Here is a 16,096-nt window from a genome sequence, read left to right as displayed (position 1 = left end):
TGCCCTGGGATTTTAGCACCTCAAGAAATGTGATAGGCAGTCAAAGTAAAAGCTGTGTAAATTCCTGTATATATACACACCATAGTTTGTAGATGCTATTCACACATACCAATTAATATACACTTATTGGGATTTTTTTTTTTACTAAAAACATGCAGCAAAATGCATTTTGGCCAAATTTATGACCAACTTTGAGTTTACTATATTCTTTTTATAACTGAAAGTAGAAATTTGTTTTTTTACAAATTTTCGGTCTTTTTTTGTTTATAGCGCAAAAAAAACAAAAAACCCAGTGGTCATTAAATACCACCAAAACAATCTCTATTTGTGTGAAAAAAGGACACAAATTTCGATTTAGTACAGCATTGCATGACTGCGCAATTATAAGTTGAAATCGCGCAGTGCCAAATAGAAAAAAATGGCCTGGTCAGGAAGGGGGGTAAATCTTCCAGAGGGCAAGTGGTTAAGCTTCTCTTCCTTTATTTTCACATCTTGTGCTAAGATAACACTCATTCACTATTTTGTACCAGGACAACATAAACAAGAAAGGACTATGAAAACCCTGCCCATCTTCTATTGTCCAAAGAGAGCAAAAAGAGAATCTTGGCTAAAGTTAAGCTGGCCAAACATGAATTGAAATTCAGCATCTTAAACAGGAACCAGATGAATTTCAATCCATCTATGGGCAGGCTGGTTTTACTGAGGTTGATCTATCAATTGACGTCAGTATAACCAGCCTGTTGGGTTTTCATGTGATCATTTCCGCTAGCTATAGCTGGCGGCAGTGATCATTGTATTCTGACAGAGAGGGAACCTCCCACTGTTAGAATACATTAGTGCAGCAGGAGGGATTCCTCCATAAAGAGACATGAGAAGCAACTGCAACTTGTATGTTTCCATTTTAACTTGTGTTATTGATCTATGTAAACGAGGGGCTTTTTTTTAGCAGAAAAATATTTGGATAGATGTGGTTAGCTGGTTCAAGTAAAAAACATTTCAAAATGTAATTTTTTTTTTAGTTACATAATTAGTCTGGCTGAAAAAAGACAAAAAAGTCCATCCAGTTCAACCATTAAAAAAAAAAAAAGTTATAATCCTACACCCACAGTTGATCCAGAAGAAGGCAAAAAAAAACAGCAAAGCATGATCCAATTTGCTCCTGCAGGGGAAAAATTCCTTCCTGATCCCCCGAGAGGCAATCGGATATTCCCTGGATCAACTTTACATATAAATGTTAGTATCGTTAATTTCTGTGTATCTAAGAAAGAATCCAGGCCTTTTTTAAAGCAATCCACTGAGCTGGCCAGAACCAACTCTTGAGGGAGTCTATTCATTTTCACCGCTCTCTGTGAAGAACCCTTTCCGTGTTTGGAGATTAAATTCTGGTGTTCAATGGCAAATGCCAATCGAGCTCTATGGTGCTGGGCAGTGGGCACAGGGCCCGCTAGAGGACATCAGGCCCTCAAGCCATCCTCATGAAGTCTGTTTCTGATTGGTCACATTCACACCAGTGGCCTGCTGGACGTCATTTTGCGGGGCTCTGGCAGTGCTCATCCTGTTCCTCCTTGCACAAAGGAGCAGATACCGCTCCTACTGATGGGTTAAGGACCTTCTACAGCCCTGTCCAGCTCTCCTAGAGTAACTGCCTGTCTCCTGGAATCTCCTACATGCTCTTGAGGCTCTGCTGAGAGACACAGCAAACCTTCTGGCAATGACACGTATTGACGTGCCATCCTAGAGGAGTTGGACTGCCTGTGAAACCTCTGTAGAGTCCAGGTGAAAAAAATCCTTCCTGATCCCTTGAGAGGCACAGCTGTACCTGGATCAACTGGTTACTAATATTTATACGTAAAGTTATATTCTGTGTAATCAAGAAAGAATCTAGGCCTTTTTTAAAGCAATCCACTGAGCTGGCCAGAACCAACTCTTGAGGGAGTCTATTCCACATTTTCACAGGTCTCACTGTGAAGAAACCTTTCCGTATTTGGAGATTAAATTTATTTTCCTCCAGACGTAAAAAGTGCCGCCTTGTCCTCTGTGATGACCTCATGGTGAATACCTCTACACAGAGTTCACTATATGAACCACTGATGGTTTTATACATGTTGATCATACCCCCCTTAATCTCCTCTTCTCAACAGAGAATATATTCAGTTCCTCTAATCTTTCCTCATAGCTGATCTCCTCCATGCCTCTGATCAGTTTGGTTGCCCTTCGCTCTACTTTCTCCAGTTCCCCAATGTTCTTTTTGTGAATTGGTGCCCAAAACTGAAGTGCATATTCCAGATGAGGTCTTACTAATGATTTGTATAGGGGTAAAATTATATCTCTATCTCTCTGAAGTTTATACCTCTTTTAACCACTTCAAGTCCGGACACTTTCACCCCCTTCCAGGCCAGGCCAATTTTCAGCTTTCAGTGCTATCACACTTTGAATGACAATTGCGCGGTCATGCAACACTGTAAACTAATAAAGTAGTGCAGCGCTAAAAAATATTATATCAATAATATAATCCATAAACCATGCAATAATAACATGCCATACAATGATGAGTGAAAAAAATCTGAAATCTATATACTGTGCATAAGGTGCTCAAAAAGTGTATACTGAGGTCATTAACACGGCCTCTAATGAGTGCAATCAATCACACAAATGAATATAAATAAAGTGAAAAATAAAACACTTTGTTATTACATATTCCCTACTCAAATTAAATATACCATAAGTCCCCTGTGCTTGGGGAAAAAACACACTAAGTGATTAGTGCTAAAGTGACCAAACAAAAAATTATACAATTATAACACAAAGTCTCTGATAGTCCATAAATCTTCAAATCAATAGTGCTTCAAAAACAATTTTCCATGCAGAGTGAAAACTTTGTGATAACTGTGATTGTGTCAGCACAAATATCCTCAGTGGCTAAATTGCCCCCTCACTTCCTTTAAGCGACCCAGTGGGCCATTTCGCTTTCAGGATCACTCCTGGATCCTTCTCAGGCAATGGCTGGTATCAGTAGTACTCCACCTCCAGTAGTATGAGTAGTACTCCAAATATTATTACTTTTGATTTTTTATTTATATATTACTGCCCCATTTATTTATTTAACACCATTTTTATATAAATATGTAGTTTTATAGGGTTTTAATTATTTATTAATAAAGATTTTTTTAGCATGTGCATGATACTTCATGCTTGTCCAGTATTAATCCATTAATGAAATGGCAGTGTTGGAGTTTTTACGTCCAAAAACATGTCTGCCGAAGTTCCATCCAATTTAGGTCATTATTAGCGTTTACATCACTAATTTGGGCTCTTAGAATAGACGGAGGTCGGGCTACAAAGAAATGGCCGACGGAGAGGTTTTCCTCGAAGAACATGGCCGCCGGTGTTTACGCCCATAGTATTGCTAATTAGGCTCCCTATTAATAAGAAAGCTGCGTACCAATAGCGATACCCTGAGGAAGTCACGTGGTCTAGTGACGCAACGTGTAGGTACGCGGTGACACAGCTTCTGGTACGCGGTGACGCACGTTCGGCGTGGACGCCATCTTAGGACAACCAATTATCCCTAACCCATGCAGTGCACCCAGGCATGAGGTTCTGAATGCGATCTTATCAGTTTATAAAAGTGAGTGGGCATTTTTTTACTAAATAAAGAAGTTGTTACTTTTAAATACTACACTATGGAGGATCTTTTTTCTCTCACCATGGTCTGTGGTGAGGAGTATATTGCTTAGCAGATGTACTTATCGTGAGAGGCCTGGAGTATCATATTTACTACCTGAAAGGGGGACTGCAGGTGGAGTACTACTGATACCAGCCATTGCCTGAGAAGGATACAGGAGTAATCCTGAAAGCGAAGTGGCCCATTGGGTCGCTTAAAAGGAGGTGAGGGGGCAATTTAGCCACTGAGGATATGTGTGCTGACATAATCACAGTTAACACAAAGTTTTTGAAGCACTATTGATTTGAAGATTTATGGACTATCAGAGACTTTATGTGTAACAATTGTATCATTTTTTGATTGCATTTTTGTTTGGTCACTTTAGCACTAATCACTTAGTGTGTTATTTCCCCAAGCACAGGGGAAATATGGTATATTTAATTTGAGTAGGGGATATTTAATAACAAAGGGTTTTATTTTTCACTTTATTTATATTCATTTGTGTGATTGATTGCACTCATTAGAGGCCTTGTTAATGACCTCAGTATACACTTTTTGAGCACCTTAGGCACGGTATATAGATTTTGGATTTTTTTCACTCATCATTTTATGGCATGTTATTATTGCATGGTTTATGGATTATATTATTGATATAATATTTTTCAGCGCTGCATTAATTTATTAGTTTGAATTTATCACTGTTAAGGTATTGTCAAGGTCCTACCTTTCCTCAAAGCTTGTGCATCCCATGTGCTGGTGTCCATCTTGGGTTTCTGCAAAGCATGGTGGGAACCTTTATGCCTTCAGGCTTCTGCGGCTCCTCCTCAGAAGGGTGTGGTTCATCACATTTAAGCCTGCTGTCTGCAAATGCTCTCTGCATTCGTGTCTTGTGTGTTAGTGTTGCTAGAGCTCTGTTTATACTCTCGTGACTCTCCTGGAATCTGACTTGGCTTTTGACTAGACCATTCTCTGCATTTTCCTTTGATCTGACCTCCTGTTGCTGAACCCGGCCTGTGACCTGTTATTCTTGTCTACTGTTCTGTACCGTTTGTCCCGTTGTTGTCGACCCGGCCTGCCCGACTACGCTATTGTCTGATCTGGTTCCTACCAGCTACACGCCATTGGCGGCGGCCATTACCGCAGCTGGGGTGTCTCGGGGGCCGCGACCTGGTTCCTGGCTGCGTCAAGTCCATCCCCACCATCAGGGGCCCTGGTGAAGGGCAGCCTGGGACTTCGACTCCACGCTGCCCAGGCTGCCCTTCACCAGGGTCACCAGGGATGTCAGTGACCCCAAGTCAGTTCCCCCCCAGTGTCAGAATGTCCGCCGCAGTCCCGCAGTCCTGCCATAAGTCGCTGATTGCCGCCATAAGTCATTGATCGCCGCCATTATTAGTATAAAAAAAAAATTAAAAATCCCAGTATCTTTCCCGCCATTTGTAAATGCTATAACTTTCACATAAACCAATTAATTTACACGTATTGGGTTTTTTTTTAGCAAAGACATGTCACAGAATACATTTTGGCAGAAATTTATGACTAAATTTGACTTTTACATTTTTTTTTACTGGACATGTTTTATAGAAAAAAGTCCAAAATATTGTTTTTTTTCCTCAAAATTGTCCGCCTTTTTTTATAGTGCAAAAAATAAACACACAGGTGATCAAATACCACCGAAAGAAAGCTCTATTTGTGTTAAAAAAAAGGACGTAAATTTCATTTGGGTGCAGCACTGCATGATCGCGCAATTATCAGTTGAATTAGTGCAGCGCCGAGTAGCAAAAAGAGGCCTGGTCATTAAGGTGGGTAAATCCTCAGGAGGGCAAGTGGTTAAACCAAGCAGTGGGGCATTGTTCTGTAAATAAATTGGCTTCACAGAGCGTGATATCCAGTACTGTGTAAATCCTTCCTACCTCAGTCATTTGAAAATCTACCCTTTTTTTAGCAGAGAAATGTATGGATAGATATAGCTAACTAGCTCAAGAAAAGAAACATTTCAAAATAGCTCTGACAAAAAAAAAGAAAATATATGCGAAACATCTATACATTCCCTTTAATACATAAGTTATCCTGACAAGGTTACATCTAACTGGATATCTGTTGTCACTGTATTTTACACCATATACACAACTGTTCTATGCAGATTGGGTTTAGGTCAGGCTAGGTTGATTTCCCTTTATTTCCTGTCCCATAGCCAAACAGAAATCCCTGTAAATTAAGGGAATTCCTTGAGGACTCCTAGGTCACTATAACTAGTGACTCAGTTGGAAGATTCTCAATCTATCACTTTTCTGGGAACAACTTAAAATTTGGGATTTTCTTTTACTGGGGAAAGGGTACTGTTAGATGCATTAGCAGAGTCAGATGGACTTGACTAACAAATTAAGCACCCCGTGTTAAATGGTTGTCTCTACACTCCAACTGCCTGTTGAAAAAGAATAGCCTTAATGACAAGATCAACCAGCAAAAATAAATGAAAAAACCTAAATAAATCAATGCAGCCACCACAACAAATAATTTGTGAACTGCAATGTATTACATTTTTGCCTTTGGATTTAATATCGCTTTAAAAGAGAAGTTCAGGAATAAAAAAAAAAAATAAAAAAAAAACATTCATACTCACCTAGGTGGATGTAGAATCATCCCGATGCTGTATGTGTCCCCCACAGCTTCTAAGACTGTGAACTGAGCAATCAAAGACCACTGATTGCTCAGTTCTCAGCCTTCACGAAGCAGAGAGCTGGGGACTGGCAGTCTCTGGCTCTCTGCTATGTCCTTTCAGTGCTCACTGAAGCACCAGACTGTAGAGGCGGCAGGAGTGGCTAGCTCAGGCTGGGTCAGCTTCCAGTCAGACATCTGAGTGGACCCGACATTAAAGTCGGGATCTCGCCAGAGTGCAGAATGAAGTGCGTACCTGTGACCCACAGGAGAAGTAGGGCCAAAAGAGCTTTGGCCTTACTTTTTCTTTAAGCAATACAGTGTGGTAATCACAGTAGCCTGTCTTAGACTGTGACTGGACTATGAAGGAGACTAGGCATACTAATACGGTTGTTTTGCTTTCTCCTCCTGCTAGCCTGCTGACTCCTGAAAATGTTTGCTGACAACGCTGTGTGTAAAACGGTATCCCCTACAGGAGGCAGATATCACAAGAAATTAAATTATTTATGTTAGCTGTGCCCCTTGAGGTTTTTGTTTTTCTTCTAACGTTTTACTTTTCAAATATCTTCAGGACAATCCCGTGATGCACAGGCTCCTTTTACTCTTTGATGCTGCAGATCTGACATGGTGATGCCAACACAACTCTTTGCATCAATACACCGTGAATACAGGTGTAAGTGGTGATGCCTCCACAATGCCCTGTGCTCATAGTATGTCCTCAGCCAACATTCAGCCCAGAAGTCTGAACACATCTTGCGGCAGAGAAAGAACAGCTTTGGAGGGGAATTTTTTATAGCCCCAAGTTAGGCTTTAATACATAGCTAAATTAAACAGCATTTAACATCTGCCTGGAGTTCAGCTTTAAAAGTGAAACTTTACCTTGTGTCAATGGTAGTCCGAGGTTCTGTGCCCTCCTAGCACACTAAATGAGCTGGGAGCACACGTGCCCATGTGATTGATCAGGCTCCTGTACATGTGACTGTTGTGAAAGCCAATCTCGGCAGTCATGTGATAGAGAAGCTGCGCTGCCTTCTGGCATTAAAGACCACTTAAAAGGACACCAGGAGGTGAGAGATGTCATCTTGCTGAGCCGATCAAGATGACTGAAGATGTTGAATCCTGAAGAAGATGGGCTGACAATGCTGGTGCTGGGGGAGGTTTGTTGATGTTCCATCACTGGAGGGAAGATGAATATAGTATACTTTATTTCCACTTTAAGGGAACATCACACAGTTGTTAAAAAACTTTTACTTTTAGGATATTATCTGTACAGAGATGAGAATACATGATCTTTTTAAGAATGGTGTTAAAGGCCTGAAATGCATCACATTCAGGCAACTGTTCTAAAAGGTTTTTTTTACCTTATTGCATTCTCTGCATTAAAGTGTTACTAAACCCAGGGCCCTGCAGTAACTATATACAGTCTCCCACAGTGCACAGAACATAGAAGTGCAATTACTTTAGTAAATATAAACTGTTAAATACCTTTTCTCATCAGCAGTTAGAGAAGTCTTGTGACTTATATCAGTGTTCAGCAGAGCACTGGTTAAAGCTTGTAGGAGTTTTCTTTCTGCTCTAAGAGGATGCAGAACCCCTAACCTCTGTCTGGGCAGTGCTGATTGGCCCTGTGCTAATCACATGCATTCTCCCAAGACAAAAAAAAAAAACCCACCTGTCTAGCAATACACACTAAACTGAGCACGTGCAGAGTGGCTACAGCTCAGTCTGTCTTATCTGGAGAGAAGACATGGACATTTGAACAAGAGGAGCAGAGAAGAAAGGCTCAAACTGCCTTTTTACACAATGCAGATGATTAACCCCTTAGGTTCCACAGTAAGTATAACAAGCATGCTTTACTGCATATACAGACTGATTTTACTGTTGTGGGTTTAGTAACACTTTAAGGTAAAAAAAACCTTTTATGTCAGCAACCCTCCAGGCTCCCATTAAATACTTACCTGAACCCTCTCTTGACCCATCGCTGTGCCTGTATGCAGCAGTGCTCTAGTTCTCTCCCCTCTTCTTGCAGGCTTGGCAGCCATGGAACCAATTGGCTCCTGCTGCTGTCGATTAAATCCTGTGAGGAAGAAGTAGGGGACGGGGCTGAGCCACGCTCGGTGTGCCCCCATAGCAAGTAGCTTGCATACTCAGGAGAGCTGGCAGGGGACAACAGATAAGGAGGTTCAGGGCCAGGTAAGTATACCATGTTTATTAATTTAAAAAAAAACACGACTCTTACAAACACTTTAATTTGCATCAATTTGAAATAGCACCATGTGCCAGAATGGCTATTTTGTTTAGTTTTATAGCACAGGATGTATGCAGCTGCACTGGAGAAGCTGCAGTATGGGAAGATATGGTGACTTGCAAGGCATGAAGATATTTTTCTTCCATGCACTTACACAGTGCTGTATTCTACGTACAAAGACACTGAGATCTGAACTGTACAGACAGACAAAGTTAGTATATGGGAGGTCCTATCACTTACCCTGTAAATGGAAAAACACACAATTCAAAATACATACACAATTGTTCTTATAATAATAATATAATTAAAATATAATATAATTGGTCTTATAATGTACTCTGTAAAACAGGGCCACAACTACACACATGAACAGCTATTACACCATCTTTCATTATTTTCACGGGATTGTCCTTAAGATGTGTGTCACGGGATTGTCCTCAAGATATTTGGAAAAACACAAAATACATGCACAATTGTTTCAAACTAAGAAGTCTCTGGATTTAATCCCTATAAAAGGCAATAGCTAAACATTAGCAGCTCAGGGAAAAGGATATTCTTGCGTCATGTACTTCTACAATGCAGTCCACTTTTGTTAATTTAGCCCTCATCTGTTTTATTCCTGTAAGAAAAAACAATGAAATTGTTGAAGAATTTATTCAATACATTACTGTACCGTCAAGTTTAATCCACTGTATTCTGCTGATATAAATTTAAGTTCACAAAAATGTATGCTCCTTATGACTGTAAACAAAACTATTCTGACACACGTCAACCACAAGGCGCACGGTTTGAATCTGACCCACCAGGCCATTTCATATGGCCCTCACACCTCTCCTGCAGCTGCAGCACCCCCTTCTTCTTCACTCCCACCTTGTCTCAGTAGACGGCAGCAGAGAGGAGGACAGAACTCCTACAGATCCTACTCCTGTCTGTGCAGCCGCAGCACCCCTTCATCTCCACCTCCCCTGGTTTCAGCATTCAGCAGATTCCAGCTTTTTCCTGGCAGCATTTACATCTGAAGTAAGGAGGGGGAGGAGTGGATGGGGTGCTCTAGACTTGTAGTCTTACAGATACAACTGGCTCTTTGAGGGCAACCATAATGCTGATGTGGCCCACGAAGAAATTTAGTTTGACACTCCTGTTATAGAAGGACCAATATAAAGTTGCTCCCCTCATAATTGTGCATTAAAATGAAAAAGGTGGGCTTCATGTTTTTTCATAAAAATGAATGCTTTTAAATAAACCTGCAAACTATAAATATAACTGCAAAGGCTGTTAATACAGGATCTAAAAACACATGCTGGGAAAGTTACTGAAACAATGGTCATAGGCATTAAAGTGTCACTACAAGCAGAAGTTTTTTTCATTTTGGATAGAGTTAGAGAGGGTTATAATCTCTGTCAGTTTTTTTTCCCCATCTGTGTCCCATAGGGAAGATTTCCCTTTCACTTCCTGTCCCATAGCCAAAGCAGGAAGTGAGAGGAAATCCCTCCAAAGTGAAGGAATCCCGGGGTGTCACCAGAACTACTGTCCCCCATGAGAAGATTTCCCCTCTGGAGAAAACCCAAATTAGAGAGGGTGAATTTCCCTAATGGGGGCACAGGCAGCAATCCAAACTGACAGGAGTTCTAATCCATCTCCACTCTATCCAAAATGGAAAAAAAAAATAGTTGCTTGAACATTTCTTATTTTAATTCATTCTTTTTAGCCACCGAAAAGCTAGTTACTAGGGTAAGAACATGTGTAAGCAAGTTTTTGCAGGCAGTCTCTGAAGTCTATTGGGGCCAAAAATACTTGAAGCTTGTAGCTCAGAGAAAGCTCATGTACTTTTTTTTTTAGCTACAATCTTTAGGCTTCAAGTGACACTAGGTGTGAACAGGCACAGATGAAAATCTTTAGATTTTGAATGTTGAGCTTTAAAAATGCTCAGATGTGTGTGCGTGTGTCCTTTACGGTGCTAGCTCTGTGCTGTGTGCAGAAGTGATCAGGACAGCTATCTAGCCACCCTGATCATTTCGTAAGTGTAGGAAGGTGCTCCCCTGCAGTCCCTGCATTGTTCTTACCAGTAATTAGAATGAAACTTCTGTTGCCCGCTCATCATTTATCCATTCATGAATTGCACCTAACACACCTAGCTAGTAGACCACAATCCATGTGGTTTTTAGAACACCACACACAGTGGTGAACAATGTGTGCATTGTAGTACACTGCATTGAAAACTATGGTGCAGGTCTGCTTTTTTTATACAAAGAGGTGCACTGCCAGCTCATTTGAAATGTTTGGGCATAACACAGCACACTGCAAAAAACAAATGTACTGTAATTAGACTCTTCAGGCTGGCTTCACACCTTTGCATGTCAGTGCGACAGCATGCAAACGTTAACTCTTTGGTCTGATATTAATCCTGAATGGCAGCCCAGTGCATGAAGGAAACAAACTTGTATTGTAACGTACCACAACTCACAGTTACTGTCCATTGGGCTACATTGGGCAACTGCTGCCAGGAGTTGTGGGAAGACAACATGGCACCCCAATGGGAAAAATGAGGAACATTACCAAGCGCTGACAAGTGTAGGTCAGGAAACATCCCCAACAAGGCACTCGGTCCCAAAAGAAGACGGAGTGTCATGTTGGGAATGATTCCTGACATACATTTGTCAGCACTTGGCGCTGTCCCTCATTTTTCCTATTGGGGTGCTACTTTTTCTTTCCACAACTCCCGGGCCAGACAACTGGCACCGGTTGCCATTTGGAAGTGCTATCTTAGACTGTTTATTAAGCTGATATATATTCAAAGAGGGGATTCAGGCACGGCACCAAATTTTATTGTGTATATGTGTCCAATAAGGCATGTTAGCACACTTAGTGGGAACATTTCCTTACCCTATAAAGCCAATTGCTAATTAAAATAACAAATAATTTTTTTTTACAATAGGGTACAGAAAAAGCAGTTACACCTGTCTTATTCCCCACTCCCACAAGATTCCTTCCAGCTACATGATTGATCCCCCAAAGCCACTTCTCTTCATTGCTCTGCAGGGGCAGACTGACCATTTGGAAACTCGGGCACTGCCCGAGGGCCCAGGGTCAGCAGGGGGCCCCATGAGATGCCCGTGGTACCTTTTTCATAGGCTTTTTTGAGTTTGGGCAAGGACACAGGGGCCCCATGATCCCCTATTGCCCGGGGGCCCCATGAGTTGTCAGTCCGCCCCTGCTGCTGCTCTGTAATCACACACAGGGGTGCAATAAAATTCTACTATCTATGCTGGATCCTTCTGGCAGGAGCTGGTAGAGAAATTCTGCATAAAAAATATTGTTTTGGCATGTAATTACAAACATTTACAAGTGTATGGTGCTTAGAAGCATATATGCATAAGCTGATTCTATTGGCTAGAATATTAATTTCTTCTAGCGAGTAGAATGAATTTATGTACATATGTCCATGTTTATGTGCCTAAATTATGCCAGCAAGTTCCTCTCCAAACGCAGGTTCGAGGAATTATTTTTATGTTCCTGAATGCTGCTCTACAATACTCACCTAAAGGCTACAATGTCAACAAAAGCATTGGGTAAATAAAGTTGCATTCTGAGGCATAAAAAAAATTAAAAATGCCTAAAGGCCTAAATTGTAGGCACTAAAACAGCATTAGATACACTGAAGGACCAACATTATAATGGAAAAAAACACAAAAACCCATAACATCAGAGAGGACAAGCTGCTGACTGCAAGGGGAGTGAAGGAAAAGCTATGGAGGGACTGATTAGGTTCACCTATCAGTTTTTCTTTTATGCAGACCTGATTGGACTCTCCATTCATCCTATGGACCAGCGGGTGTAAACAGACTTGTGTCCAGTTACACCCGCCTACCTTGAGTCTGACCTGGTCTGCTAAAAAAAAAAAACAGAATGGGATCCATCCTCTTCCGTGTAGGTGGATTGGATTGGAGGGCGGTCAGGTGTAAACAGACAGCAGAGCCCCTTTACTCCCAGCTTCCCATAGAGTGGAGCAGACTCTGTCCATGTCCTCTCTGCATAAACTGAGCAGACACGGACCAGTCATAAACGCACTCTGCTCTGATCAGTAAGGGATCAGTGGACAGATGACCTGCTGATCAGAACGCAGTCTGCCCCATGTGAAAGGGGCCCAGCTGCTTTTATATTTCCGCTTGACAAAAATGAGCATTTTAATTTACCAAGGGTTCAACATTAATGGCCCAAAAGGAACCAAATAAAAGAAGTTCATTAACAGAAAGAAAGGCACTCCAGATATCTCAAACATCCTAGTATATTGTAAAAACTACCCTCAGGCGGGGTGGGGACTGTCACTGGAGTGGATGGCACAGCTTGCTTCTGGTACCTGGGCTTGGAGTGGTGGCAGGGCAAGGCTGCTCAGAGCAGAGAGTCTCTTTGATTTGAAGAGAAGTTCGTTGTTAGGGGGTTAGATTTAAAGCGGAGCTCCAGTCCCCATACATTTTTTTTTTTTTAAAAAAAAAGCTCTACCGCAATTGTTACAGCTTTCACAGTAATCTTTGAATAGTGCTAATGAATAGTGCTTACCTAGATCTCGGAAGCAGGCAGGTTCCACGAAGGACGTGGGTATCTGAAGCCCGCTAGTGTATACTTCCTGGATTCGGTGCTGCTGGCTGTCCCAGCATGCACCTCCTGATCTTGCGCCAAGTAATGACACTGCGCAGTGCAATTTGTTTACAACAGGTGACCACATCAGATCTCCAAAGCCCCAGGTTACATCCACAGTGCCTGGCTTAAATCCACAGTGCTGGTGTTGCCTCCTCCCAAAATCCTTTCTTGTTCAAAATTGGCGCTGAAGTCCCTGTGATCACGTCACTTCTGGTCTTGTAAAAAAGAGAAGATTTCGCTTTTAGGCATTCCCTAGGACTCCTGGGATAGATGACACCAATATCCCAGAAGCCCTAGGGAATGCCTAATGATGAAATCGCCTAGGCCCCCCCGGGACCGGAAGTGGAGACTGGATCTCTACAAATAAGGTATTTAAGAAAAAAAAAAATTATATATATATATATATATATATATATATATATATATATTTCCAAAACGAACTGTGAAGAGAGTGGCCATTGCCTTTAAAGGAAGAAAAAAAAATGACAAACTCCGATTTAAACTCACAATAAACAGAAGAATCTGACTGTACAATTTCCAGGCCATCAACTTCAGATATACTAAAATTATGGTATTTTGAGTGTCCACATGAACTATACAATCAATTGCACTACATAGTTGTTGGTTGTTCTAAAGGAGATTGTATGTTCAGATCCTACCTGCTATGGCCAGCTTTAGCAAGAAAAAAATAAAAAAATTTATATATATATATATATATATATATATATATATATATATATACACACAGTATATATTTATTGTTTAGACATCCTGCACATGTTCTGTAGATTCGGCCAATACACAGAATGAAAGCTATTAATCATGTGCGACTCTCCCATCTCACCTTTAGCCATATGTCTGGGGAACCAGTGCGTCACGTCCCGTCCACCAAAATCATAGGGAAAGCGGAGGAGACCAGTAAGCCTCATCGTGGAAATAAGGAAGCTACTTCTGCTAAATGAGGGAGACAAATGAATGTAACTCAGCTGTGCACTCTGTCCAGAAACAATGCTTAATAAATGTAGCTCTACGTTCCGATCCTAATAATTATTATTTATGTCACGATACCCGAAACTCCAACAATCTATCAGTCTGAACGAAAAGGGTCATGTCTTCTGGTTTTCTTATTGTCTGTCAGATGGAGTCATAATGAAAGCATTCATCTCAGTCTAGTGTTGTCACTTAGATGTCCCTGTACAATATGCTCAGCCATTTGTAATAATCATCTTGTTACCACCTCTATTCCCATCTATTACCTTTTTGTTCTTCCTTCACACGAGTAACTTTCTCATTCCTTCTGTGTTCAGAAATCAAGCCTCAAAGTCAGAAAGCCACCATGTGTCCCAAGCCTCATTCACAGATCACCATGTGTTCCAAGCCTCACTAACAGATCACCATGTGTCCCAAGCCTCACTCTCATTTGAGCCAAGCCTCACTTTCAGATCAAAAGTATGTGTTCCAAGCCTCATTTTTAGTGTGATGTCATATGTACCAAGCCTCATTCTCAGATTATGGTTATACATTCTAAATATTCTCAACTCAATGTAATGTGTTCCAAGCCTCGATCTCAGACTGAAGTCATCTAATGCAATCTTCCTTCTTAGATTAGTGTCAAGTAGCCAAACCTTATTCTCAGATTGGTGTCACGGTTCTAAGTATCACTCTCAATTTGGTATGCAGTCATTGGACATTCATTTATAAATAATAGAGGATACAAAAAATGTATCTGTATAATAAAATGCTGTGCTTATATCATAATACAAATATGAAATCTCTATCCTCAAATTTTACAATAATTACCGTTACTGGTAATCAGTCACAATTGACATTGTAAGGCTCCATGTACACGGGACACTTCTGAATGATGGAAACTGCTGGAAAACGTACCGTATTTTTCGCCGTATAAGACGCACCTGACCATAAGACGCACCTAGGTTTTAGAGGCAGAAAACAGGAAAAAAAAAATTCTGAACTAATGGACTGCAGACACAGTACAGGAGATGACCAGAGACTGCGGACAGCACAGGGATGACCAGAGACTGCGGACAGCACAGGGATGACCAGAGACTGCGGACAGCACAGATGACTGCTGACCTTTGGGGAGGTGGGGAGCGGGTACCTGAATTTGACAGGTACCCGCTCTTACTTCCGCGGAGTTTTTGTTTGATCTTACCTGTTCCTCGATCCAGCCGCGCGCTGTCTTCCTGGCTTCTGTAATGGCGCTCGGCATGACAGCCGGGTGCCCAGTGTGCATGAGCGAGAAGCACTTGCGCTTTGTGATTGGTCCGGCGGCTTCTGGGATCTGTCATGTGTCCCAGGTACCGCCTTACCATTCACAAAAAGCACCGCTTCTTGCGCATGCGCACTTGGCACCCGGCTGTCATGCCCAGTGCCCACACTACAGAAGCCGGGAAGACAGCACGCCGCTGGATAGAGGAACAGGTAAGGTCCCGCTGCAGAGCTGAGCGGCCGGCCCGGTATTCTGACACGGCCGCGGTGGAAATACCGGACCGGCCGCTCCATATTCGCCCCATAAGACGCACTGACATTTCCCCCCCAGTTTTGGGGAAGAAAAAGTGCGTCTTATGCGGCGAAAAATACGGTAGGTTAAAAAACATCTGTTTATGTGCGTTTATGAGAATTTGCGTTTAGAAGCATTTTTTAAAGATAACCTCAGGAGACCTTCCAAAATGCCCAGAATGCACTGAAAAACAGTAAAAAATTAACTATTTCAGACATTTTGAGAGAAATAGAGCAGAAGCAGAGAGAGCAGTATTTGTTGAGATTAGCTGTCTTTTTTTGGTGTTTGTATGTGTTCCAGCTCATTTCTGTGCAGAAATTCTGTGCAGTGTCTAACATATTTTCTTTCATACGAAATCTCAAAGTATGTT

General features: G+C 41.6%; 1 protein-coding gene across 2 annotated transcripts in view; it reads right to left on the bottom strand.

Annotated features, from left to right (window-relative positions):
• Nucleotides 1-14,619, bottom strand: part of MTG1 (mitochondrial ribosome associated GTPase 1) — an 85,420-nt gene extending 70,801 nt beyond the window's left edge. The window contains exons 1-3 of one of the 2 annotated variants that reach the window (XM_089680023.1): nucleotides 14,462-14,619; nucleotides 14,050-14,159; nucleotides 9,122-9,186 (exon numbers count right to left, since the gene is read on the bottom strand). In XM_089680023.1, coding sequence (XP_089536149.1) covers nucleotides 9,122-9,186; nucleotides 14,050-14,134 — 150 coding nt within the window. In that variant the 5' untranslated portion in view covers nucleotides 14,135-14,159; nucleotides 14,462-14,619. The remainder of the gene's footprint in view (nucleotides 1-9,121; nucleotides 9,187-14,049; nucleotides 14,160-14,461) is intronic. The other variant, XM_089680024.1, reaches the window with a different exon arrangement.
• Between the last annotated feature and the right edge of the window lie 1,477 nt (nucleotides 14,620-16,096).

This window comes from Staurois parvus, unplaced genomic scaffold (assembly GCF_062004578.1).
Source record: "Staurois parvus isolate SC_StPar_1 unplaced genomic scaffold, SC_StPar_1.0 ptg000234l, whole genome shotgun sequence".
Classification (NCBI taxonomy): domain Eukaryota; kingdom Metazoa; phylum Chordata; class Amphibia; order Anura; family Ranidae; genus Staurois; species Staurois parvus.
Note: the sequence above shows the minus strand (reverse complement) of the source record. Positions and strands in the feature narration are given on the sequence as shown.